The following is a 27,814-nucleotide window of genomic DNA, read 5'->3' on the forward strand; positions in this document are numbered from 1 at the left end:
ACCTGGCGTATGGTAAACATTCAAGAAATGCTAGCTGCTGTTCCACTCTTATTGATGTTATTATCCCTGAGTTGGGTCCAATATACAAGATGATTTTATTCTCTTTTCTACAAAGCCTCACATCCAGGGACCAGGGATCACTCCAGTCCTTTGCCTTTCTGAAAAGCCATTTACTCAGCAATGTTTATGCCAACGGTTTGCAGCAGTTGTAACAGAAAACATCTTCCAACTTTTGATTGAATACACAATGTTTTATTATTCATCTGCTGGCACAGAGCTGGTACTACATCCCAGGACTGATATACTTTCCTGAACTGGTATTAAACCAAATTATAAGGCAAACAGGAAAAAGGAAAAGTCAGATGAAAAGAATCCATTCACAATGGGAACATTTATAGTCCGTTCCTTCCAGAGGAGAGAAGCATCAGAGATAGAGATATGCAGTAATTTAAATGCACAAGGTCATCATTTTTCCCTTCAAAGAAAGTAATTTTAACACCTTGAAAATAGCATTATTACTGTTGCCGACCCTCAAAATATATCAACATTTCCTTTAGGTCTTCCCCTCATTCTCATGTGTCCACAAATGTATGTACAGAGGGGTAAAAACCTCCAAAATCAAGTTTCCATAAATTTTAATAATCTTGTAGAGTCTTGAAAATAACCTTCCTGTCACTTTGACTGATGCACGAAAATGAATGGTGCTTTTACAGATCTGATTGGTAGCAAACCTCCCTGGGAAAGTATAGGCTAGTAAACTGAGGGCATTTAGTATTTTCTAGGCTTTTAAAATAAACCACACGCTTTGAGCACAGGAACTAACTAAAATGTAAAGCCATTTACTAGCACCTTAGTACCCAAAAGTAGGCTTTTAATATTATTCAGATTCTGAATGTGCTAGAAATGTATTAACTAAACTGTGAAGTAGAACATGTCTTTTAGTTGTTTAAAATAAAAGGTCGTGTTGCATAAGAGTATTTTGACAGTCACATTTCCAAATAATTCAAAGACATCCTCAAATAAGATGAACTGTATCAATCATCTCCTACTTATATGAACATACAAATATGAAATGCAAGTTTCTCTAACAGGGAGTCCTAAAAGGACTTTGATTATTCTTCTGATTCCATTGTGAGGAATTCTTTCAAGTCTTCCGACTATCCAACATCTGGCACAGAGCCTATGTTCAATAGACGTCTACTGAACTAACAAAGCAACAAGAACATACACATTCTAAACTTTAAAGGCACTTAAAATAAAACGTAAAGTGTGACCACATCAACAGAATCCACGTGAAACTCTTTATCTAATTCGTCCAAATCAAAGACAACTTTGTGAATAGTCTGTTCACCTAACAAACTTCGCAGGTCTTTGTTTCTATGACCGCTATCAACAATGCTATTCTGAGATCCTCTCTTGTCCTAGAAGGTTCATAACTGTTGCCAACTGCAACAGGAGTTTAATATATGGTTGTATTTTTTAAATACACGGGGGCTAAGTCTACCAATGTAACATGAAATGTAGATAAAGGAGAAAATAAATTTTTGCTTTGGGAAGAAAATGATGATGTTATTAAGAAGCAAAATGGCCAACATAGCTGTACAATTCTTTTCATGGTACACCAATCCCAGAACAGACCTGAGAAATATGTAATTTTATTTTTCCTAGGGCCATTGTATCAACCAATAACAGAAATGAACCTTCTATTGCTTCTCCATATAGAGACCCCACTTATTTCTAAAGCTTATTACTTTTTCCCCTAATTTGGAGCTATAACCCTAGAGATAGAATTGAGTTTCTCATTCTTAAAAATGAATGGTGGTTTTACAGCCTATTGAGAGGAGCCTGTTGATGGGGTCACTGGGCATTGCATGGCTATTTGCAAGGCCACATCTGCCTAAGTGTGGCGCAGTTACCACCAACTGCCAGCTGAATTAAGTAGATGACATCTCCTCAATCTCGTAGTCTCTCAGTCTACATTATAAGAAAACCACCCCAATTGCGATTACTAGGTGATTACTTCACACCAGTTTGCCCCATCCATCATTGTTCTCAACAGCTAAGTCTGTGGTACATAGGAATCTTGGCCACTAAATCTCTAGGCATGCTGGCTGGGAATTATTTTCACAGTTTACCCCTCCATTTCCTGCACATATTACAAGTTTCCCTGTATTCTCTGGACATCCTCCATGTTCTGAATTTTCTCCTACATAGGGAACCTGCCTGACACAGTTGGAGATCTCAAATCAACTTACAGAAAAGTTTTAATGACTTCCAATCAACCCCATGGAAGCTATCCAGAAGAACCATGAGGAAAATATGAAATCTGTGCAGCCTATTGAGAGGAGCATACAGATAACTTCTAACAGCATGCATATGGACTTTGTGGCCACCATGTGCCTTAAATCTTTGTTCAGGATCAGCATTTCCACAGTAATCATTCAGCCTTCCCTGCATCTCTTAATTTTCATTTATTCTCCATCCAGGAAGTCATCCATCCTCCACACCCAGGCAGCCCGTTGAGGCTAGACTGCAGTAGGCCACATTTTATACTAATGGACTGGCTGCTTTCCAGAACATTATTAATGGCAATCATTTCTTGCCATCTGACATTAACATTGACATTAAGAGGATGCAAATGAAATGGCTCAATAAGCTAAAATTAGTGTTAATTCCATCCACCAAGCAGCAGTCAGGGTTGACCATCTTTAGGTCTTTGTTTCCATTCCTTTCCTGTCACTTTGACTGATGCAAGAAAATGAATAGTGATTTTATAGATCTGATTGGTATGACAGTCTGCATTCCTACAATCTCTCTGGTGGCATTACTGCTGCCATCCTCAGACCACTCTGGGCAGGGAGGTTTTTAAGAACATGGGTGAAGCACGGCCCTGAGCATACAACAGGACTTCTTACAACTTGTTTCTGTTGTATAACTAGTTACCAGTTCCCAAGCTGTTACTCTGAAAAAGTATCACATATAAAACATCTACTCTTTTATTTTTTTAAAGATAATGCTTACTTTGAGTTATATTTTCCCTAGAAGATTTTTTAAAAATAAAATATTGATTTTCTCTTACTACCTGCCAAGGTAAGTTTAGTTTTTGGTCTTCCAAGTAGACAAAAAGAGAGACTAGAAAGATCTCTCGTAAGGGCACTCCTAATCCTATAATTCTGTGATTCTACTTATCGGAATCTGAGCTACAAATTAAAATCAAGAAATGACACTTAATAAATGAGGGTAGTCAAGAATGTTGACATCAACAAAGAATTGTCTTCTTTCTCCAGGATGTTTTGGTCTTACACAAGTGCACAAGTTGTTATAACAGAAAGCAGAAGTGATTAGGCCCAGAAAGAGAATGACCTTGTGTTTTTCCCTCAGGGAGAGACTCCTAAAAGATCATGGTAATTAGGCTCCTATTGACATAAAAAGCCTAAGTTATCTGGTATTTATGGAACAATACTAGACTTATTTCATCAGACATGTTTTGAAATATGTCTTATTTTTTTCCAAGAGGGTCCTAGACAGAGTGGATGAATTCTGAGATGCTTTTAACCTCCACTAACTAATTACATTGAACAACATCTCAAGAGTCTCTACTCCACATAACGTTTGCTTCTCAATCTGACTTTAAAACACTGTTACTCTAAGTCAAAACACACAAGAGGACCTTGCAGATGTGTTACTAGAAAGAAAAGCACACTGGACAACTTGCCTGCTGAGGATCTTATACTGGGCAAGGAAAATAACAAAGCTACAGAGGGGATGGCTTAATAATTTCAAGACATTTCCCACATGAACATACATAGTATTTTATGAAATTGCAAGCAAGAAACCAAATTGGATCAGAGTGGGGTCCAAATTTTTAAAGAAAAAAGCAAAGGAAATAAGCCAAAATATTCACAAGCACCATCTTGTCAATGAGATTGTAAGTCATTTTAACTTACCTTAGTATTTTCTCATTTGCTTCAAAATTCTTTAGAATGATCATATATTAATCTGACAATGGAAAAGCCAATTAAAACATAAATCTCCCAACTGTCCTTTTCTTTCTATGGCACGTTGTTTACAACATAGTTCTTTAAAATTGGATTTTTTTGAGTTTCATTTAATTTCTGAGACTGCCTCTTTAATTTAGTTTCAAGGATTTAAACTAATCAGAAAAATCTGCTGCAACATATTGTACTCTAGCACCACAAACACTCTGGACACTGTAGGTTTGTGTCTCAGCAATAATTAGGCCAGATGCTATTCATGCGAATCTCTTATTGGCCCATCACCAATTTTTAAATCCATAGAACACATTGATTAGTTCTCTTTATTCACTGGATGGCCAAGGCAATGTCAGGAAGATTTAGAGTAATTCTCCTGACTCAGACAGTGAACATTTTCTAACAGACCATCTATTGCTTCCCCACAGGATCAAAGTACTTTCAATAGAAAAAATACTCTAAAACTGGATGCATTTTTAAAAAATTATCCTAGAGTCATTAAAGAAGCACGAGCCTGAGTTACAAAACAAGCACCATGATGAGCCCTTTACAGTCTGGTTCCACTGCACAGAGTACCACCAGGGGCACCAATCAGCTCCCAAATGGCCATGACCTGTAAGGACTTTGCAGGACACTGGAGTCACTGTGCTCATGCCAGAGGTGTAGCCCATGGCAAAGTGGTCAACGGTCCAGTCATTTAGTCTTTCGATCATTTGTTGAATAATTTACCCCCACAGGCCCTAGAGGACAACAGGTCACCTTCCCTGCCTCATCCTATGAATTCTGATGGGGGAGATAGGCATGCCAATAGTCAAAAGGTCAGCATAATCAAGAACTGTGGGCCTACCTACAAAAGACAGTGAACGGAGCTCAGGAGAGGCAGCTGTCAGTTCTACATGAGGAATTCAGGAAATGTGTCATGGATGAGGCCACCCTTGAGCTGAATCTTGAGAAATGAGAAGGTTCTGGCTTTACAGAGCTGTGGTGATGATTCCATGAGTTTGTCTCATGGATTGTTTCATTAAATTCTCATGGCAACTTATAAAGCAGGCATTATTAGTATTCCCATTATACAGATGAGAAAACTGAGGGGTATCTAAGAATTAACTCTTCCCAATGAAAGAACAGATTCCACTGTGTCGAGAGTAGAGGACAGGCTTGAACTTAAGATTATTAATCTTGAAACTATGTGTTTGAAACCAGTCAATAAAAACAAATGTTTTTCCTCTATATTATGTTATGCATATACCTATACTTAAATTGCAGCATACCTAAGCAAATGTCCTTATTACAAGTAAATTCAATATACAGGATTTTTAAACTTCAATGATCAGTTCAGTGGGAAACTAACAATTTTCTAGGTCTGAACGAGAAACTTGATCCATCTAGATTTTTCAGATTGAAATCTGAATGCAGGCCCAGCTGACTTTAAAGTCAAGTTCTTTCCATCGCTCCAATATGTTCCCTCAGGGCCGAAGAGACTCACAGGCCAAATCAGGGCTCTTATCTTTGCAAGTAGCCACTAGGAGATGATCCCACAGCCCACAGTCTTGTAAAACCTCTCAAAGTGCCCTCAGCGTACTAGAGGGAGGGCTTCTGAAATCATCTCTTCATTTCCATAGAGGGACACTACAGAATTCATTTTACAGCAAATCAGAATTCAATGTACAGAAAACTGACTTTTGCTGAAACTAATCTGAGCCTAAAATATAACTCATTGAAAGCACAATTGAATGACAATTGCATTGTCAGAGGAGCTCAGACTGGAAGAAAAGGACTTAACTTCCCAATTTGGGGGAATTAATATCTACGTAAAGACATGTGTAGCTTATAAGTTCTGATTATCAACCAAAGGTAACTGAAAGCAGCACATTCTATTGTGGACACGTGAATTCCCTAAGTGAAGTATCGTAATAGTCGTAAGATCTTTTTTCTTTGAAAACAGCTCAGATTTTTCCATCAATTTGGAGCTCTAGCAAATCATGAAGCTAGTTTAACACGTGCTCTGAGCTTCTGTAGGAAATTTTAATTTGACAATTTAAATGTAAGCTAAATTATTTGTATCAACTGTTTTTTTATAAATTGCAAACAAAATGAAAAGGTGTTACATTCACTTTCACAACATAGATAATATAAAAAAATCATAATAGTAAAAAAATCTGTGTCCCAAGAATGAAGGGTTTAAATATGCTTCAAGAAAAGAAGGTAGAGCTGTCACAGAAGTTTTCTTAAAAAAAAAATTAAAAAGCCACTATTACCAACAGCTACAGAACTCCTTGTCCAGTCCAACCATATCCTATCACATCCTAAACTCCTTCCTTTTCATTTGGAAACCTCTGTTTTTCACATATTCTATTCTCATTCATTGCTATAGCCAAGGTCAGATGTAGTAATAATGTGTGCCACTTCTTTAACTTGTAAGAGAAAGAAATATTCTAATCCCAAGGGAGAAACAAATTGTTTTTACTTCAGATGAGGTATTAAAAACCAAAAGGAAAAAACCAAAGACCATTTTGTGATATCTGATTGATAGATTCCTATTGATCATCACTACCACTTTCCGAATTCCAATAAACTCATATAGTACAGTTACCTAAAATAAATGACTGCAATTATTATGATTCATTTAGAAGCACCTTTTGAACTTAATGTTCGTAATAGGCAAGGGGATTCACTGAACAAAAGATACAAAGAAGACTGTAACTGATTAACTTATTAATAGCTACTGGAATTTCCTTTACCTAGCAGTTGCTTTCATCTGAATTCTTGTGCCCCCCCCCCACGATTCATAAGTGAAACACAACCCCCAGAGTGTCTGTATTAAAAGACAGGCTTTGGGGAGGTGGTTAGGTCACATGGACGAAGCCCTCATGAACGGGATTACTGCCCTTATGAAAGAGACTCAAAAGCTCCCTAACAGGTCGTTCCATGACAGGACACTGCAAAAAGGCAGCTTTCTATGAGCCAGGAAGTCGGCTCTCACCAGAGCAAATCTGCTGGCATCTTGATATTGGACTTCCATCCACCAGAACTGTGAGAAATAAATTTTGTGGTATATAAACCACCCAGGCGATGGTATTTTGTTATAGCAGCCCGAACCAACTCAGGCAGCAGCTCTGATGCCTTGTTCTTACAGTTTTCCATCTAAATCAGTTTATGGGTATCTTTACTTCGGCTGAGTGACTCCTAGTGTTTTTCATATTAGGAAGACAATAGACTGTTTGCTCACTCTAGCATGTTAGCAGTGGCGGGTTTTACAAAGTGCATGACTTATTTATGTGAAATGCCTATAAGATAAAAATATAACAGCCTTGAGTGAGTTTTTCCTCTGCTGCCAAAGTACGCTGCTATTTTGTTGATGAGTAGATAAGAGGGGATATGCACAGACCTTCAATGTTGATGTGTAGATAAGATGGGAATGGACATATATTTTCTACTTTAAGAGCAACCTAGTTTGTCAATATTACTATATGACTTTGATACTATTTTGAAATATTACTATATTTAGTGGGGGAGGGGATGATTGGGAAGTGCCTTCTCTATGATCTTTACAGTATAAATCCCCTGCTCAGACATGTACTGTTCTAATACTTGCTGTGGTTTGTGATTCTAAGCAAGGATTCAGGAACCACAGATTTAGAGGACTTAGCAGCTCAAAACAGTCAGATGTGCTGGTCCCCCAAAAGGACTCAGGAGATATGCAAGTGTATTCTTGCAGCAAATCTTGTACCTTTTGGGCTTATTTAAATCACTTGAAAAAATAGTCACACTCCAGATGACCTCTGGGAGTAGCTGCTTCGCAGGCTAAGGGAATAATCCACAGAAAATTCCAACATTGGAGCCTGGACTGGGGCAAGAGGGACAGACTCTCACAGAGCCTCCCCTGGGCTATGGAGAAAGGGGGCATGATTGTAACCTTCAATTAGGAAATACCTTCTTTCCTTCTTTGGGAGCCCTTCATCAAGGCCCAGAAAAGCAACGCATCACTGAAATTAAGACACGGCAATTGTTTCTTTGACCTCTCAGCCCTGCCTTCAAAAGTGCCTGATCACGTGGTAAGCAAAAGTGAGAAAAGGGGTCAGCAAGGAGGTGACAACGTTCAATCAAAGCATCAGTGCCCTGAATCAAGAATGGAGTTGAAATAACTAGAAATGGTTTGCTCACAAACAGGCCACTCATGAGCCACAAGGGTCATCTGGGGAAACTGCAGCTTCCTGCAAAATGTCCACTAAGTGGTACAGCATTTCCAGTATGTTGATTTCCTGATTCTCAGCCTAAAAACTCAAAAAGGTACAGGCAATGAACTCTTACGTGAGGGCTTAAGGCAAATCTAAGAGGCCAATGGCAAGGAGGCTGAGTGGTGGCAGGAACAAGTAAGAACGGCATTTGGTCTGCACCCTCTAATGCCATCTCTGGGTAACATGTACCAGCAGGCACAGGCTCTCCTGGTTCCATTGCCAGGAAGCCCAGTGTCACCGATTTCCATCCCATGGATACATCTGCAGGCCACATGAAGGCAATCAGAAAAGCCATTCCTGCTTGCACATCTTCCTGTCTACTCATTTGCTCAAAGCACTCAGGCTATTGATTTTTTAAATTAGTTTCAGGTGTACAAAAACAACATCATAATTAGACATTTGTATACCTCACAAAGCGATCACCCCAATAAGTCTGTTACCCATATGAAACCACACATAGTTATTACAATATTATTGACTGTATTCCTTGTGCTGTACTTTATATCCCATGACTAAGCTATTGATTTTTAAAATAATTTTATTTCCTAAATGCAAAACAAAAAATTACCTTTAAAAATTTTATTGGGCATTGGATTTCCCATATCTTCATGGACTTGATAGAGAGCTCAATTACACTAATTTTTAAAAAGCAGGTGGGACAAGTGATCTTAAGAGTGATGTCCTTTTGACAGAATGTGGAGCCCAAGGGTCAGAATAAGATGGTGGTGGCACTACATGCCACCCTACTATGGCAGAGTAGCATGCCACAGGAAAGCTTGGAGAAAAGTAGTTTATTTTCAGGGGCTCATCAAGCCTTAGTCTCTGCAAGGCTGTCAAAAAAACCTACTCTAACAAACCACTCATGGGGACAGATTTCTCTTTTGAACAGAATTGACTCTAAAGACTCCTGGGGTCCATGAGGAAGCATCTTTGTTCCTACTTGGAACCCAAGCAAAAACTCTCTATATTCTTTCTACTTGATCATCCAGTTCCTCTGCAGCTTTTCACCTCTCTTGCTATGAGGACAACATGTCACAATGCAGGAAATGCCCCTACAGCAAACTGAACAACAACAACAAAAAACAGTTGAATACAACAGTCGGCAGAACAACTACAGGAGAAAAATACATAGCAGAAAACTTTCAGATGTTAATTATTTGGATAAATTAATTGAAAATTCTTCCTCAGTACCCTTACATTTGATCGGTACTTTAATATAATCTACTGTGGTACAGTGGTTACTCGTACAAGTTCTGGAGGGAGACTGGTTCAAATCCCAACTCTGCCATTTATACATGTGTGCTCCTAGACATGTTTTTTTTTTTTAATAAACAAATTCTGTGCTTTAGTGTCCTCATCTGTTAAATGGGGATAGTAATCAAGCTGTTATGATGATTAAACATGCTAATACATATAAAGCACTTTGAATAATGCTCAATAAAGCTATGATCATTATTATTATAGTTCAGAATTGCTTTCACATGTATTATCATAGTGGCTCCCAACAAGCACTTTATGAAACAGAGGTGATCATTTGATCCATGTTTTACAGATGAGTATAATGAGGCTCAGTTAAGTGATTTGCTAAAAACATAAATAATCTGTGGCTGAGTCAAGATTTGAATCCTGGTCTTCTGATATTAAACTTCAATTTTTTTTCCATTATATTGGATTTGTCACATGTAAACCACTGCAAAAATAGCCATTAGAAAATATAGACACTAGATATATTCCTAAAAAGAAGAAAACTATTGGGAACATCAGAGTACCTCTTCTAGGAATTTATTCTTAGAATAAACAAATGATTGGTTGATGGCAGAATTTACTAAAATAGTTCAAGCTGATTTTTAGATTCAGTGTGTAGCAATTTGGAACCCCCAAAATTCTGAAGTAAGGGGGTAGGAAAAAGGTTTATTGGTATGTATTCTTTGTTGTAAATTTTACTTTTTATGAAAACCGGTAAACTCCCATCTTGAGAAACTTAATACACAAAAATGCAAAACTACAAGATGGCTGAGTCACTCATTGCAGAGGGAAGCCCTAAAGAGCTTAAATGTTTAAATGTGAACCTTGTCATCTTATTGTTGCTGTAACTTACAAGCCAGCAGTGGACTTTTTCATCACTGATAAGTATATTGATAAGTATATTGATAACCTTCAGGCTACACCCTCTTAGAGCTAGAAGATGGGGAGTTTTATCCTTCAGAATCCGTATCCACATGACACTTAGGGGAAGTTTTATGAAACAAACATTGATAAATATAAATGAATAACTGGCAGATATTCCTTCTTTTCTAATGAATTTTATAATCTAGAGCATTTGAATGGATCTCTAGGGCAAGAATTCTTTCACAACTAACGCTCTTTCTACTATTTGCATCTATTTTTAATTCATAGTTTGAATGAGTTAGCCTTGAATAACTTACATTTGTCTTCTGCTTAATAAGATCAACCTTTCAACTTACGAATCTAGTTTTGATGTTTAATATGTACTCTACATACAAATCATTCTCTCTCAAAACAATTTTTAAAAAACATTTGGACAGATGCATGTTACAAACAATTTCAAGCAATGATAGTGTGCTAAAAATTATAATCTTAAAAAAAGATACTGATAAACTCTCAGTGATCAGCAAATGGCACTGTACACATATCAGTGTTGTTTTATTCAGCTTATCATCAGAGTTCTAGTGAACCTTTACAAAATTCCACACAAGACTTCCTTTAAATTCGTCTGAGCAACTCACATTAAAATGTCTACTGATCCAAGTCAACTGAAGAAACATTCCATAGCTGAAGAAATCCTTTGTTTTAATTTTGAAATTATGTTTTGAAAACAAGATATATAATATGCTAGAAATGTGTGTCTTAAAGCTGTCCAGATGGAAACATTTTATTCTTTAGATATGTACTTAAAAATCTATAAAATTTAAATAAAGCTCACAGTGAACATTACTGAGACAGTAAATTGTAAGATATTATTTAGGCCAGAGAAAGGAATTCTATTTTTCTCTCCTAGTCAGAATTTACCTCTACATCTCAGTCATAGGCCAGCCCATAAGACATTACTACAGGACACAATTGAAAACAAATGGTTGAAAAGCACCATATGTTAAGCAATTAATAAATGAAGAAGTAGTTTTTCAATTATTAATTGCATAACATAATGGCATAATCACTTAAGCTTCAGAGATGGGTAGTTTCTCTTTATTCCTATGGTTAATCCTGTCTAACACTATCTTTGGATTGGTTTGAGGCCAACGGCTATGTATTGGTTGAGTAAATGACCCAACTCTTTCAATGTCAGCAAAATGTATGTTTCCGATCCCCACTACATGCCAAATAAATCCCCCACCTCCCTGGTTCTCGTCTGTAAAGTCAAGGTCATACCACAGTACCTCTCTTACCTGTTTCCCATCCAGGGTGTACAGGCGTTTCACCACTCCCGAGTCCAGCTTGATGGCGTCGGTTATGTCAGTGAGAACCTGCTCAAAGGAATGAGCGGTTTTCTTATTCAGCAGAATCCTGACAGCTTTCCGTGGCTTCACCCCACTTCTGATGATGGTAACCAGCTTGGGCCGAATGAAATCCTTATTCTCCCGCACCTCTGAAGGGCTCCCTTTGGCAGTAGCCAGTGATGACACTGCTCGGGACGCCGAGGTGGTCTTGACATTCACAGACCAGTTGGGGTTCACGTTCTTGGTGTACTCCAGTTTCTTGAAGGGCTCTATTGAGCCACACACATAACTCTCTCCTAAGAAAGAGAGAAATATATTTAAATTTCCACTAAGTTAAACTCATTTTCTTTTTCCTAGTCTGTGATATTTTTCTTTTCTATCTAGAGGCAAGAGCTAGTTGTGACTTTTTAAACAATGAAAGCATGACTAATAATTAAAAAGAAAGATTTCTGACTTCTAATCTGGCTCCGTGAGCAACAGATGGCTATCCTGGGGAAAGAAATCATAATTCCTCCCTTTCTTTATCTTTAGATTGATGATAGAAATATTGATAATCAATAGACTTCAGAAAGGTATAAATCTGAATTCAAAATAGAAAGTATGCTTTGGGATTTAGGAATATTTATACTTGCAGAAACTTCAAAATCAGAAATACCTACATTTGCCACCTGAAATAATTTAAAAACTGGAAATGGGTCAGAATATAGCTTCTCAAATGAGCCATGTAATTTAAAAGTTTTATGGGAGTGTTTGCTAAACATTTTGTAAAGTCAAATAAAATTTCAAAAGCAAGCAACTACCCTTCCTCTTCTCCCTTCTACACAGGGCCGAGCATGGCTATCCACAAATGCTAGAAAGCCAGTTCACACCTATTACTAGATAAAAGGTTTTGAGAGTGGTCAGCTTATAAACTGTAGCTTCATAAACTGACTCTCAAACAAATATAATTATACAAAATGAATAAGAACTGAGGATGTAATGTAAAACATGATGACTATATTTGATAACACTGTATAGTATAAAAGAGAGTTCTAAAAGAGTACAATTTAAATGATCTCACACAAAAAAAATAAATACGTGAGGTAACATATGCTAATTATATGGGAGGGATCCTTTTACTATATATACATATATCAAACCATCACGAGGTACACTTTAAATATCATACAATTTTATTTGTCAATTATACCCACATAAAAAGAAAATAAAAAAGCAAATAAAATTGTTATGAAAAATGACTCCTTAACAGAGAAAAGCTTAATGAGAATGTTCAAAGTATTAAGTAGATGTGAATCACACACAAAAGTGTAATACACTTAACAAGCGATGATAAATTATAAAATGACTGATCTTATATATACATATTCATAAAGTTAGTCTAAGCATTTTGAAATTAAAGATTTTATAATTGCCTTTTTCTGTATTAGTAAGTCTTTGTAACTGGGAATAGGTTAAAAACACTAAAAAGCCTTCGTGATTGCAGGTAAAGTGACCTAGGACTAACCCCTACACAGCCCATTACTTTTACCTAAATCCTTGTCCTATTTTTAAATTAATAGTGCAAGCATCCAAGGCCACAGGATAAGTATTTACATAAAAATAACGGAACCAGGGTTTCAAAAATAGAAAAGCACAGTTACAAAGGTTATCAAACATTTACTTGGCAAATGGTCTTTACAATATACTGTAATGTATATTTATATATACATCATGCTTCACTAGTTGTACAAATAGTACAAATTTACCAAACCCTCTTTCTTTTCACTTAGCAGATCATGACTGGTCCCAGCTATGCTGTTCTCAAGATGCATACAGATATCAAAACCATGTATGAGGGGACGGCAAGAGCAGGGAGTTGTTCTGAAAGCTTTCTGGAAAGACAGTGTACACGTGATAGAGGGAAGAGAGCTGAAGTCTGGGCTAAAGACCTGGCTTCTCCAAGCATGTGACTGTGGGAAAGTCCCCTAGTCTTCTCAGGAGTAGTTTATTCCTCTGTCAAGAAAAGGCTACTCCAGGGGCCACTTTTATCTGACCAAGTTTTAGTGAAGATCAAATTAGATAGTAGAGGTCAAAGTGATCTCAAATGCAGAATTGCTACACAAGTGAAAAATAATCTGAGGTTGTGGTAAGTCCACACGGAAAGTTTAAAAATGAAATTACTAGAAATAAGTAAGCAAGTCTTATAAGGTGTTCATTGTTTCTAGCTACACAGTTACCAGTAGACATACTTTGGATCCCCCTCGATGTGAGGATGCCCTAAACATTCCCCAACAAGACACACAGCCCATACTTCAGCTGGCCAAACCAGTCTGCCATAGTTCTGGGCTAATCAGACATGTGCAATTGTCTAATTGTTTGTTAAGTTTATCTACTAAAGTTCTAATTCAAACAAAAACATGGAGTGGTTTACACCTCGACAAAGATATACATATATATATATATATATATATATATATATATATATATATATATAAATATATATATATTTAACTTTAGGAAAGAAAATAATTAGAAAAGGGAAGAAGTTTTAAGTATTCACACAACAATACAGAATGGATTTGTTGAAAGAGAAAAGAAACACTTTTTTTTAACATCTTAGATAAAATTTTAAAGAGATTTTTTTAAAAGCTTGACAACCCTGAGAAAGTAATGTCAGTTTGTTTCAAGTAACAACGAGAAGAAACTTGTATTTAATTAGTGCTGTCACTTTGTGGATCCTTTTCCTGGTTTACCAGATTTGAAGACTGGCATTAAATCTTGGAAAAGGGTGTGAGACTGCAATAATGCATGACACTGTGCTAAGAGGAAAGTGACGGCTAAAGGGAGAACAACGAGCTGGCCATGAAACCCAACGTCACATACCATACAACAATGTCATTTAACATCTACATTATTCACGAATTCAAAAAAAGTCAAGATGGGTTTCCTTATGTTAATAAGCTTCTAATTAATTGTGCAAATATATTTACATTAAATCTATTTGACCCCATGTTTTGGCTATTTTTATTTTAATCATAATTCTGAACATCTCCCCACCACTGGACCCTGGACTCTGTTTTAACTCGGTTAAAGTTGACTGTATTTTATAATTTAAAAACAAATAACTCTTTTAATGAGATAGTATCACTGATAACTGTAAATTACAAATCATAATTGTTCTGTATGGGAAGAATACATAATCTTGATTTGGTCAAATAGCTGTGGATATCCAGTGTTTAATTTTTTCCTTATTGGGGCTGAGAGTTAAGAGATATATTATATTCTTAAATAGAAAATCAATATGTTATATTCTTGAATAGAAAATCAATAGATGGCATTCAAGTCCTAACATGAGGTATGTGTGTGAAAGGCCATCAAAAAATAACAAAACAAAGTAAAACTTGCAATTATTTATAAAAAACTTACAACTGATAATTATTACATACTTCTTTTCATGTACACTAAGCCATCCCAAAGTTTCATGGTGTAATTTATACTGCAACAACAAAATAAAGGTTAATTTATCTAAACCAAGGTATATTTGAGCAAAATAGCCTGTGACATTGTGACTTACAATAAAAAATGTATGTTTGGTCTTCATAACATTTCTGGCAGAGAGTACATAAAACCCTTACCACTTTGGAACTTCCTAAATAGTAAGAACAATAAAGCTGTCTTGATATTCATAAGAAACCCCTCTAAACCACACCTGTTATGTTAACAAGGTGCTTTTAGAAAGTACCTAAGGATGGCAGCTAGATACCAGGGGAACAAACCATGTGATTGGAGGATTTCAACTTTCAGTCCCACCCCACTGACCTATGGAGGGGAGAAAGGCTTGAGGTTGAATCAGTCTCCAATGACCAATGATTTAATCACTCATGCCTATGTAGTAAAGCCTCTATAAAATGCCAAAAGAACAAGGTTAGGAAAGCTTCCAGCTGGTGAACACATGGAGATTTGGGGCAAGTGTCGTGCTCAGAGAGAGCATGGATGCTCCAGGCCCTTTCCCCATACCTTGCTCTATGAGTCTCTTCCTTGTGACTGTTCCTGAGTTATATACTTTTCTATTAAACTGGAAATCCAGTAAGTAAAACATTTCTCTGAGTTCTGTGAGCCGCTCTAGCAAATTAATAGAACCAAAGGAAGGAGTCATGAGAACCTCCTATCTATTAGCCAATCCATCAGGACAGATGACAACCTAGACTAGCAATTGGCATCTGATGTAGAGTGGGTGACAGTCTTGCAGAACGGAACCCCTTAACCTGTGGTACCTGATGCTATGTCCAGGAAGAAAATATCAAAATTGAGTTAAATTGTAGTTAAATCGTAGGACATCCAGCTGGTGTTCTAGAGAATTACTTGAATGTGTGGGGGAAAAACCCACAAACATTGAAATTTGATAGCCCAAAATTTTCTTTGAAAGTTTTGAATTGTTTATTATAGATAAAGTTAAACAAGGACAGAAAACGGTAAAGTTCATAGATGATTTAAAGGAAATGGTATAAAAATCTATTTAGAAGTGGAGCTGGAAATTACTAAACATAATGATTTGCTGGTTAGTTATCACACTGTCAGTTTTGTTCCAGTTTATTCCAGCCAAAAATCTTTGTCTTAAGACTGATCCTCACCTTAAAATTTAATACTCTGGGTGTCCAAGACATCCCAACACAAATCAAGAACTGCAGAAGCAGCAGCTGTCTAAATTGCTGAGGCATTTACAAAAGCAAGAAAACTAACATTTGCTTTTAAGCAAAGACAAAGATAAAGAAAATGACAGTTAATAACAACAACAACAACAAAAGATAAGGAAATAAAGTATGAAATTATGCTTAGATCCAACCAATATCTCCTAAAAAATCAGGATATAGTAGCTTCTTCCCTGATTTAGATATTTTGGGGACTTTGGAGAATAGAATATTTTCTATGTAAGCATATTAAATAATTTTTAAGATAATAAAGAATCGGTGTTTTGTTTTTGAAAAAAAAACACATATGTATTTTTAAATTATTATATTTGCTGTTATTCTTCAAAGTATGGAAATAAACTTTCCTAACAAAGTTTGTTCTTAAAAAATCTGCAAAGGTAATTCTACTTTGTCATAGACTCCCACTATAAAATTAAAGGATTTCTATGTAAAAGACATTCTCTAAGTCACTATCAAAAACTTCCAGTAAGATGGCATCAGCTCCCTGGTTGATCAGGCCTGTGGTGAGTCCGTCAGGAAGATGTTACTCCACAAGACACCATATTAGAAGAGTCTGGAAGTTTGCCCTGCTTCCCCTTATTGCTAGACGGTTTTCATTGGCTAAGAGTTGTGACTTGTAAATTCCAGCTGTGATATGACTTGACCTCAGTTTGAAAATAACTTAATCTCCAGTCTTTGCATTACTAAAGCCTATTACTACCTCCTCTAGGATTCCTTTAAGTTCCAAATGTGGCATATTCAAAAGTATCTTAAGGTGGATTACCCATAATATATTTCATTTTTCCAGAGTATAAGCATTCTCACTGAAAACTCTCATAATTCAGATTTACTATTGTGAGTTATAGTAAAAGCTGGGAAAGCTCAAATATATATCGAACCCTCTGAAATTGAACTAGGTTAAATTACAAGACATTATTTATAGAATAAAATATCATAAAGCGCCTTCTGGATATTATATTTTATGAGACTATCTCAGATATACACAGCAACATTTCATAATCCCCTGGAAGACACTGGTTTATAAAGACAATTTTGATAGTGCTATTAAAGGCAAGAAAAAAGATTCCCAAGGCACTTATGGATCATTCTTCCATGGAAGTTTCGTAATATAATAGTACATAAAAATAAGCTTACAGAAAATAAAATTTGAATCTGTATGTCAGGCCTGTGGAAAACGTCAACTTCTCAAATTCAAAGCAACAGAAAAATAATACAAAGCAAAAAAATGGGGAGATCCAATATTTTTTTTAATTCAAAACTGATATAATTGAAAAGTAAAGAAACTGAAATTAAAAAGGGAAAACAGACTGTGGATCTGTAATACAACAATAGGTTAATATAATGTGCAAACATATTATAATTTACTAAATTGCAAGGTACTAAAATGTATGACAAAGGATAAAAACACAATAAAATAAAAATATAAAACACTAGAGATATTATAAATTGATAACAACGCGTTAGGAAAGAGACATTATAAATTGATAACAATCCTTTTGGAAAGCCATGTGGAAAACTGTATTGGAAGCCATGAAAAAAATTATTTTCACAGTTAAAAATTTCTCCAAATAGCAGAACAACAGATAACAAAATTACAACAAGCATATACAGCATTGGCCATGAAATGCAAACACTTAAAAGAACCTCCTAAAGATTTCCAGTCAAGAAAGCAGAGTAGATAAATGTGTGCTTACATCCTGTCATGACTACATCAAAATTACAACTAAACTACAGAACAACCATCACTGAGAAACACTTGAAGTCTAGCTGAACAGAAGTCCTATAACTAAGGACATGTAGAAGAAGTTTCCTCAAGACTGGCAGGAGGAGCAGAGACACAGAACAGGCTAGGCCCCATATCCACATGTGCTGGTTAAAAACCAGGAGGTATATCTTGGCTGCAGAGGTCCCCGCTAAGGAGCGAAAGGTCCCAGCCCCACACCAGGCTCCCCAGCCCAGGGTTCCAGTGCTGGGAAGAGAAGTCCCCACAACTTCTGGCTGTGGAAAACAGAGACAATTGTGGCTGAGTGACTGGAGAATGTGGAGAATGGCTGGAATCCCAGGCGTTCCTCGTAAAGGCCCCATGCACAGACAAACTTGCTAACTGACTCACTCACTGTGAGCTGGGGTAACAGCTTAAAAGAAGCCACTAGAGACATATGGAGAAGAACTGAATTGTCTGGTTGCAGGGTGAGGGCAGGAGAGGCAGCTTTATACCAGACAGAAGTGTCTTTGTTGAGCCCTCACCCCTCTCAGCAAGGAGATGCAGGTGGCATCTTAGTCTCCATCAACTTGGTGAACACCATGCACCTTTGCCCTGGTGATTTCCTGAGAACCCACCCCAGCCAGCCTGCTTCCAGTGGCTTTTCCATACAAATGACCTGTCTTGGCTCATGCTGTGGATTTTCCTAAAATCTCTCAAAGGTTCACAAACCTCAAATAAGCAGCATCTGTCTTTGGCATGCCCCATACCTTTTGCTGAGCAGCCCCAAGCCCAGCACTACCTTCAGTTGTTTTCAGTTTGCAGCTTAGCCTCTCCCAGGCACCTCCAAGCCCAGTCGGGGTGGAAGACATCTGCGGATCATTGTGGCTCATACCAGGTGGCCCTAGGTAGGGCAGAGGCAGACACTGAACTTGGCCTGCAGTAGGGCCCCACCAAAGAGGTTCTGAGGCCTGCACATCCAGTGGACAGCTTCAAACCAAACTGGAGCACCTCCTGGCTGCCTGAGGATGACACACCCAAAGGGCAGAATGGGCAGGCAACAGAGACCTGCTAAAGTGAATCCTACTCCCTAGGGCTAGCCCCTGCACAACAGCTCATACATTGTAATCATGGTCAGTCCTCACAAACAATCAGCTGGTGGATCAATCCCTCCCATCAATGTGCAAACAGTAATCAAGGCTCACTACAACAGGAGGGCACACACAACCTACACGAGGGACACATGCGGAGCACCTGGATCAGGTGACCCGCTAAAGGACACAACTGGGCCCCAAAGGACACCTACTACATAAGGCTACTCTACTAAGACCAGGAGACATAGAAGCTCTGCCTAATACATAGAAATAAACACAGAGAGGCAGCCAAAATAGGGAGACATACAAACATGTTCCATATGAAAAAAAAAAAAAAAAAACCAGAACAAAGCTCCAGAAAAAGAACTAAACAAAATAGAGACAAGCAGTCTACCAGACACACTGGTATAAAATCTACCAGATACAATGGTATAAAACACTGGTTATAAGGATGTTCAATGATATCAGTGAGAACTTTAACAAAGAAATAAGAAACATAAAAATGAAGATAGAAAGCATAAAAAGGAACCATTCAAATATGAAGAATACAATAACTGGAATAAAGAATACATTAGAGGGAATCAACAGTAGATTAGGTGAAGCAGAGGTTCGACTCACCAATTTGGAAAATAAGATAGCAGAAAACACCCAATCAGAACAGCAAAAAGGAAAAAGAATCCAAAATAATAAGAATAACTTAAGGGGTCTCTGGGACAACATCAAGTATACTAATATTTGCATCATAGAAGGAGAAGAGCGAGAGCAAGGAATTGAAAACCTATTGGAAGAAATAATGATAGAAAACTCCCCTGATCTAGTCAAGGAAACAGACACATGAGCCCAGGAATCACACAGAGTCCCAAACAAGATAAACCCAAGGAGGCCCACAGCAAAACACATCATAATTAAAATGCCAAAGCTTCAAGACAAAGAGAGAATCTTAAAAGCAACAAGGGAAAAGCAGTTATTTGCAGGGGAGCTCCCATAAGACTCTCAGCTGATTTCTCAACAGAAACTTTGCAGGCCAAAAGGGATTGGCACAAAATATTTAAAGTGATGAAAAGCACAGACCTACAATCAAGATTATCCTGTTCAGCAAAGCTATCATTTAGAATTGAAATACAGATAATGAGCTTCCCAGACAAGAAAAGGTAAGGAGTTCATCACCACCACACCAGTATTACAAGAAATGCTAAAGGGACTTCTTTAAGAAGAAGAAAAATAATAAGATCAAAAATACGAATAATAAAATGCCAATAACTACACACCTATCAATCATGTAAACGTATTAAATGTTCCAATCAAAAGACATGGGGTGGCTCAATGGATAAGAAAACAAGACTCTTACATATGCTGCCTGCAAGACACACTTCAGATCAAGAAACACTTCAGATTGAAAGACACCGACAGACTGAAAGTAAAGGGATAGAAAAAAAGATATTTCGTGCAAATGGAAATGAAAAACAGCTGAGGTCACAATACTTTTTTTTTTTTTCTTTTGTTGAGAGCCCACTGGCCCATGTGGGAATCGAACCGGCAGCCTTCGGAGTTAGGAGCTCGGAGCTCTAACCACCTGCGCCACCGGGCCGGCCAGAATACTTATATCATACAAAATACACTTTGAAACAAAGGCTATAACAAGAGAACAAGAAAGACCCAGCAATTCTACTTCTTCGTATTTTTCTGAAGAAACCCAAAATACTAATTCAAAAAGGAATATGCACCCCTATGTTCACTGCAGCATTATTTACAATAGCCAAGATATGAAAGCAATATAAGTATCCAGCAATAGACCAATGGATAAAGAAGAGGTGGAACATACATACGAGTAGTTATAATTATGTATGGTGTCCGATGGGTACTAGACTTATTGGGGTGATCACCTCTTAAGTTATGTAAATGTCTAATCACTATGTTGTACACCTGAATCTAATATAATACGTCAACTAAAATCAAAAAAATAAAATAATTCTTTACAAAATCACATACAGTTCATTTTGAAGCAGTTCAGAATGTCGTCCTTGGTTTACTCTTAAGAGTGTGTGTGTGTGTGTGTGTTTGTATATATACATACATACATGCATAGACAGACACACATACATGCATACCACACTCACTCATACATATATACTTCAGCCTTATCACCAGCTCTCTCAACACACTTAAACCAAATTTACACAAAATAATCTATGTCTAATAATAATAAAATAGTGCAAGTGACAATGAGATCATTTTAAATAAACTCTCATACATCACTGTAATTCAAAATTTTTAGTGTGAGATAAGTGAAAAAGAACAAACTTAAAATAAATAATTACAAATCAAATATGCTTGTTACTGAAACTATTAAATAGATTTAATTTAAAACTCAAATGTCATCATATTGGAAGGGGAAATGAGAAGCTAATAACACATACTAAAGTTTATACAAAATTAGTATGTAAAGTGAGAGATACAAACCTAATGTATATGAAGCAATGGTTTGCATTTTAACCGACTAAGCAAAAATATAATTGACAAAGAGGGAAATCTAAATGAATTTCCAGCTATTACAAAACTAAGTGTAGCTGGCACGCTAATTATGAGTGTTTCATTTAAATGAGAAAAAAATCTGCTTAAACTGAAATTTTTTTTGAAAATGCAGCTAATCTGTGAACTTACACACTGTACTTAAGTACCCATTCATTCAATCAGAAAAAAAGTATATTTTTGCAAAAGGTAATTTTTTAACATCAGAATATTCAATCTGCAATTACTTCATATTGATTGGGGAGAACAGTATTTGGACACAAATGAAAATATTAAAGTGTTTCTGGCCGCAGTTTCTGTCATTCCTGGAATTGAGTCATAGTTAAAAACATTTGTTTTCAAGAAGCTAATACAATAAAATTTCATTTAAAGCCCCTAAGTATATCTCCCTCATTATCCCATTAGTGGCAGTTATGCACTCAAGCACTGACACCAGCCTTCCTGGGTTCAAACCCTAAGTCTACCATTTCTTGTGTGACTTTGAACACATCACTTAACCATACTGTGCCTCACTTTTCTCATCTTAGTATTAGGGCGATAACAGCACCTACCTCCTACGATCACTGTGAGAATTAAATATGTTCATATATGCAAGACCGTGCTCAATAATAGTGAGCTATCATTATTATCCTCTGTCAGGACAGCAGTCTCTCAGAGCAGGCATTCTTTTGTGTTAAAAAAAAAACTGACAAAGAAGATTGTGGGAAGTATGCCAGGACTTTTCTGGTCCCTGAATGTAAAGTACTGTCATTTTCCACCTCTCACATCCTCTCCTTGATGGATGGGAATCATGGGAATAACTCTGGCTGCTGTTCAGTAAAGATGATGTCTGGGTGGGAAACTGATTGAAATACCCCTCCCCCCAGAGATGTTGCACATGTGACTCTAGAACAGAGTGAGGGGTCAGCTCTGACTCTCTTTGCATGTGCTTTGGAGATATTGGCATACATTTCCTACAATTCCATCAGCCCTCAAAGGGATGGTCTGCTGACTGGTCATGCACTTGACTTTGCATTTGATCTTTATCCAGATCCCTTGGAATATCCCACCAAATGTTTTCTTTATCCTTGCATTTTTCAAGGTCGTGCAAAGGACAGGGCACAAAAATCAAAGGTGATGCAGAAAGATTTCAAGTTCATTCTTCCCCTTTAATTTACTGGAAGTTCCAACATCTGAATAGAAGGAAAAAGGCCAAGTTTACAGGCATCTTGGCAGGGTGACGAGTCATCAAAAAGAGATGCGAATTCCCACAAAATAAACACACCAAAGCCAGGCTCCTCCGCACCATCACAAGTCCAGTCATACTGTGACTACAGTGTGATGCCTGCCAAGGGAGAAAGGGAAAGAAACTGGGAGAAAGACAGAAGCCCTCAGTCTTAAATCACATACAAACTCTGGCTCCAAAAGAGGACAAGACTGCTTTCCTGTGTGCGGTCAGGGCAGAGCAGCCCAAAACTCCACAGGAGGCTGAAAGAAATGCTTCCTGCTCCCTGCACAAGAGAGGGAGGTCATTACACGCATGGGATTCCTCCAGGAGCCAATAAGACAACAGGGCCTGAGCAAACATATCTGGATTAAAGATGAACTCAGGGTGAAACCAAGTACTTCCAACCTCCAGACTTCCTTTCTCACATTTCTTTGTGCTTTGTATTCCTTCACCGGGACCTTGAGACCTCAATCTTAGAACAATCTACTCTCCAAAGAGGATCAGCCATTTTGTTTACACCTTAGCATGAATTTAATCCCATTTTTTTTCTCTGCAAGTCATTTTCCTTCGCTTATGATTTCTACGGTGATTAAAGGCTTTATGCTCTGTTCCAGTGGGGTTAGTACTGAGGCGAGTGTAGCTCAAAGTAGGGGATAAGGGCACAGGACACCAGGCCTCATCCATGGACCCAAATAGTCCTACTTCCACATGAAATGTGTAAAGCAGATAATTACTGTCAACCTAAACTGGACTGAAAAAAATAGACCGAACAGATTAATCCCTTTATATCCTCAAGTACCATAGAAAGGTAACAATCCTTTAAACTTAAAAGGAAACATCATATAGGAAATAATTATCAGAAAACCTAATGTATGGTTCCGCCTCACCATTAAGGACCATGGTACCATAGACACGTCACTTGAATTTTCTGGGCCTCAGTGTCCTCTGATAAAATTAATGGGTTTGATACCTATCTAAGGTTCCTTTCGACTCTAAAATTTCACGATCCAATTCATTATTTTCAGTTCAAGTACTTTCAGATATCACAATAGCAAAAGTTCAGTTCGTATTTAGAAATGAATATGAACTATGTGGTTAAAGATATCAAAATGGGTTTTTAAAACTAATATAGCATGGGTGCGAGAAAAAACTAGAGCATGTTGTAGAATGAAGACACTTTTCCCCCTCAGCCCATTATTAGGAGCTATCTGACCTAATACCATTAGGTTTTTTTTTGTTTGTTTGTTTGTTTGTTTTTTTGTGGGTTTTTTTTACACTATAGTACATCAAAGTGAACTCTCAGACGTGTGAAGCAGTAAGTAAGGATCAGAGCCATACAGCAGAATGCTACCGCTTAGAGGTGAAGTGGAAGATGGCTAGAACCATGTGGAAATGTGAGACTGTCCTCCAGGGTCACTGGGGAGTTATCTCATAGCGCTCACCTTCCACCAGTTGGTCCAGGCTGGAAATCTTCTTGAGCCCATCAATGCTGTAGATTGTTCTCACTCCCTGGGGCAAATTCACGTTATCCGACAGAGTTCGGGTCAAATCAGCCAGCAGGGCCTCAAAAGATCGGAACCGGTCTGGAGAGATGGCATACACAATCCCTTTGAAGTATCGATCTCCATTTCGATAGAAACGAACTTTCTTGGCCTTCTTCTCGGAGCTCAGGGTCTGCAGCGTGCGGGTTCGGTAAAAGCTGCAGTGGGCGCTGTGCGTGGGGCTGGGCAGCCCGTTCACCCGCGACCCTCTGCTGTATCTCTGCGCCTTATCCCGCTCATCAAAATGCTCCAGCTCCATGTCTCTGCCGAAGGACATGCTGGAGTTCAAGTTGAACCTATGAAGCACAGCAACAAAGACAGACACATACTGAGGTTATTTTAAGATCATGATTGGAAAGGCTCAGCTTGAGAGCAGCTGGTGGAAATATTGCTATACTTAATGATATATTTGATATGAGTTATCAAGTTGGGACAGAAAGAAGACAGCAAAGAAATAGAAGAGAACAGCTCCGTGGAAACAATGTATTAATCAACCCCAGTTTTATTAGAAACAGCTTCTATGTGCTGACCACCTAACCTACAACGTATCAGGCTTTGAACAGCTATCATTGTCAATAGTCATAACAAACCTTTCAAAGTATTATTATCTCTATGTAATGCTGAACAAACCGAGACACAAAAATTCCTCCTAAGTTTCTCCAAGTAATACAGTTGAGAAATGCTGGAACCAAGAACCCCAACACAGGTTTGCCTGACCCCAAAGCTCAAGGCCGCCTGCAGAGCTGCCTGCCAATCCTGGTGGCAGGCAGGAAACAAGCTTCCACACCACCACACCGCTAAAGATAAGCAGTGGTGGTGGGTCAGGAAATAAAAAAGGGTGGGTAGTGTTTCACTGTCAGATTGTCAACATTTTACTGTTCCACGCGTCCAGATGGAAAGGAAATGGAATCAATCTGTAAGTTCTCCCAAATGAAGTAAGATTTTCCAACATATTCAATAGAAATTATTTTAAAAAGCGAATTCACCATAACTTATTTATTAGGTTGGTGCAAAAGTAATCATGGTTTTTGCAATTATTTTTAATCTTTTTAACCCGCAATTACTTTTGTCCCAACTTAATACATTTAGTGCTTCAGATAAATTGGCGTAAAAAAGAAGAAAAAGGAGGAGAGGGAGAAGAACAAAAAGCATGATAACAAGAAGGGACAAAAGTTACTTCTTCTTCAGGGGGCTTTGTGTCTTGTGGTTCATGAAATCGAGGCTTAAAGATGTTGACCCAGACTTTACCTGGAGCTAGCTGTACAACCCTGAGAAAATCTACTTGTTAAACAGCTTTAAGCCTCGATTTCCTCAGTCTCACGTGGGAATGATAGTTGTACCTACCTCAGAGGTAACATTAACTATCAAGTAAGTTCATATACATGAAGCACTTAGGACAGTGTCTAGCACGTAAGAAGTATTTTTTTTTTTTTTATTAATAAAATCTGCCTTTCTGTTCCTGCTTCTCTCACGAAAAGAACTAGTGGGAACAGAATCTCCACCTTCTGGTAAGGGAGGCTGCTGGTGAGTCCTCCTGATTTCGACCTTCTGAAAGAGATGCCCGCACCTCCAGGGTCCCCATTTGACTTTCTGTGGAGCCTTGTTTCAGAAAGCTGCCCCTGGGATTAATTCATCCTTGCTAACGGGTTAGTTGATAAAGGCTTGTGGTGTTGCCCCTTGCAGGTGGATCCTTGTTTTAACAGGTCGATCTAGAAAGTAGAAAAAGCTCAGCATTCAAAGGAAAGAAGTGCTAATGACAAAATTGCAGGTATGTTGAAATAAAATAGGAGCATAAAGGATATGGAGAATTTGGGGCAAGGACCTACACATGCTCCCTAAATCCCACCACATAAATGACGGCCCTTTTCCAAAGGTCAGTCTAAACTAACCAAAAGCACTGCCAACCCTCCCTGATCTTTCTGTGAGCCTCAGTAAAGGACCTCGGATCCATTCACAGTGGCTAAAAATTCATGCTCAAAAGCACTGCTAGAGACTGTGTCCTCCTGAAATGAATGAAGAGGGTAAAGCTAATATTTATTGAATGGCTACAATGTGCCTGACACTAATATGCAGCAATCAACTGTTGTGCAAGATGCTAAAAATTCTCTTCTAAACTTCATGACAGTCCAGTGAGGGAGGCAACATTATTGGGACTGAAGGTGATTGTGGGATACATCGAGGGTCCCAAAGTCATAATTGAGGGAATTGGATTTTGAGCCTAGATTTACTCTGACTCCAAAGCTGTCCCTCCCTCCTTGCTGCTCCACGTGCTGTGTCCTAGAGGCCTAGAACCCCTGACACTGGACCCCTATTGCATGTAAAGAAGGGATTTCTTAAGCCCTCACTCCTAACTAGGTCTGTGACCTTGGGCAGGCCGCTGAGCTACTGAAGACCTCATCTACAGACAGAGGAGGCCGTTGTCGCCAGGCCTCTACTGTCTTAACCTGTTGGTGATGCTACTGCTGACCCCACTTGGGGCAGCGGGAGGGGAGGCAGCGGAATGTGATTAAAATCTGGAGTGATTCTTAGTTCAGTGTCTTGTTTTTTTTCTCCAAGTATGAAGTCTACCTCATGCCTCTTGATAACTCTTAAGTCTAAATTTGCATTTTCCAGGAAAAGTTATAGCATATATAGGTAGGTATGAACTGGTTTCATTGATTTTGAAGTTCGATAACTTCAAAACAATTATCAGTTGGTATCCCATCCTTCAGGCAGCTATTAATTGTGTTGAACAGAACCAATATTTTGTCCACGATAGTATAACTGCTCCTACTTTTAAAAATGTGTTTGTTTTTAAAAGGAGCGCTTTTGTCTTCCAAAAGTGGGGTGGGAAGATGAAACTGCCACTACTCATGCCACTCACTAAACTCTTCACTTTGTAAATTATAAAGGCCAGATTGGATCTTGAAGGTTTTTGTCTTATTTATGAGCCAGTGATAATTTTTCCAACCGTAGGGTTTTCTCCCAAATCTACATAAACCCAAAGAAATCAAGTAGGACCCTAGCAAAGGATGGCAGAGTTGTGTCAGCAGAGAGAATAATCTAATCTGAAGGGGCTCTCATCCAGTCACAAATCATTTAGCAATTATTGGAATTCCTTAGAGGGAACAGGCTTTTAGAACCAAGAATTCCACAGCAAGTGAAAAAAAAGGTGAATTAAAAATAGATAAAAGTTAATTTTGTTTTATTTGATTGGCATATTTCCTAGACTGGATCACACATTCAGCCAGGGCAGAGACCATGTCGTCTACTTCCCTTCATTGAGTCTGCCCCAAAGTAGGCACTGATGTTGGCAACAAAGAAAAACCACACTCAACCTGAAATCATTTTCAATGCTACGCTAACACTAAATGAATGTCATAACC

The 27,814-nt window shown here is 37.9% G+C and overlaps 1 protein-coding gene across 4 annotated transcripts in view; it reads right to left on the reverse strand.

Annotated features, from left to right (window-relative positions):
* DCLK1 (doublecortin like kinase 1) overlaps positions 1 to 27,814 on the reverse strand; it is a 313,253-nt gene that overhangs the window by 283,548 nt on the left and 1,891 nt on the right. For all 4 annotated transcript variants that reach the window (XM_081047041.1, XM_081047042.1, XM_081047040.1 and 1 more), the window contains exons 2-3: positions 24,351 to 24,745; positions 11,638 to 11,984 (exon numbers count right to left, since the gene is read on the reverse strand). In XM_081047041.1, coding sequence (XP_080903167.1) covers positions 11,638 to 11,984; positions 24,351 to 24,726 — 723 coding nt within the window. In that variant the 5' untranslated portion in view covers positions 24,727 to 24,745. The remainder of the gene's footprint in view (positions 1 to 11,637; positions 11,985 to 24,350; positions 24,746 to 27,814) is intronic.

This window comes from Rhinolophus hipposideros (genome assembly GCF_964194185.1).
Source record: "Rhinolophus hipposideros genome assembly, chromosome: 4".
Lineage (NCBI taxonomy): Eukaryota > Metazoa > Chordata > Mammalia > Chiroptera > Rhinolophidae > Rhinolophus > Rhinolophus hipposideros.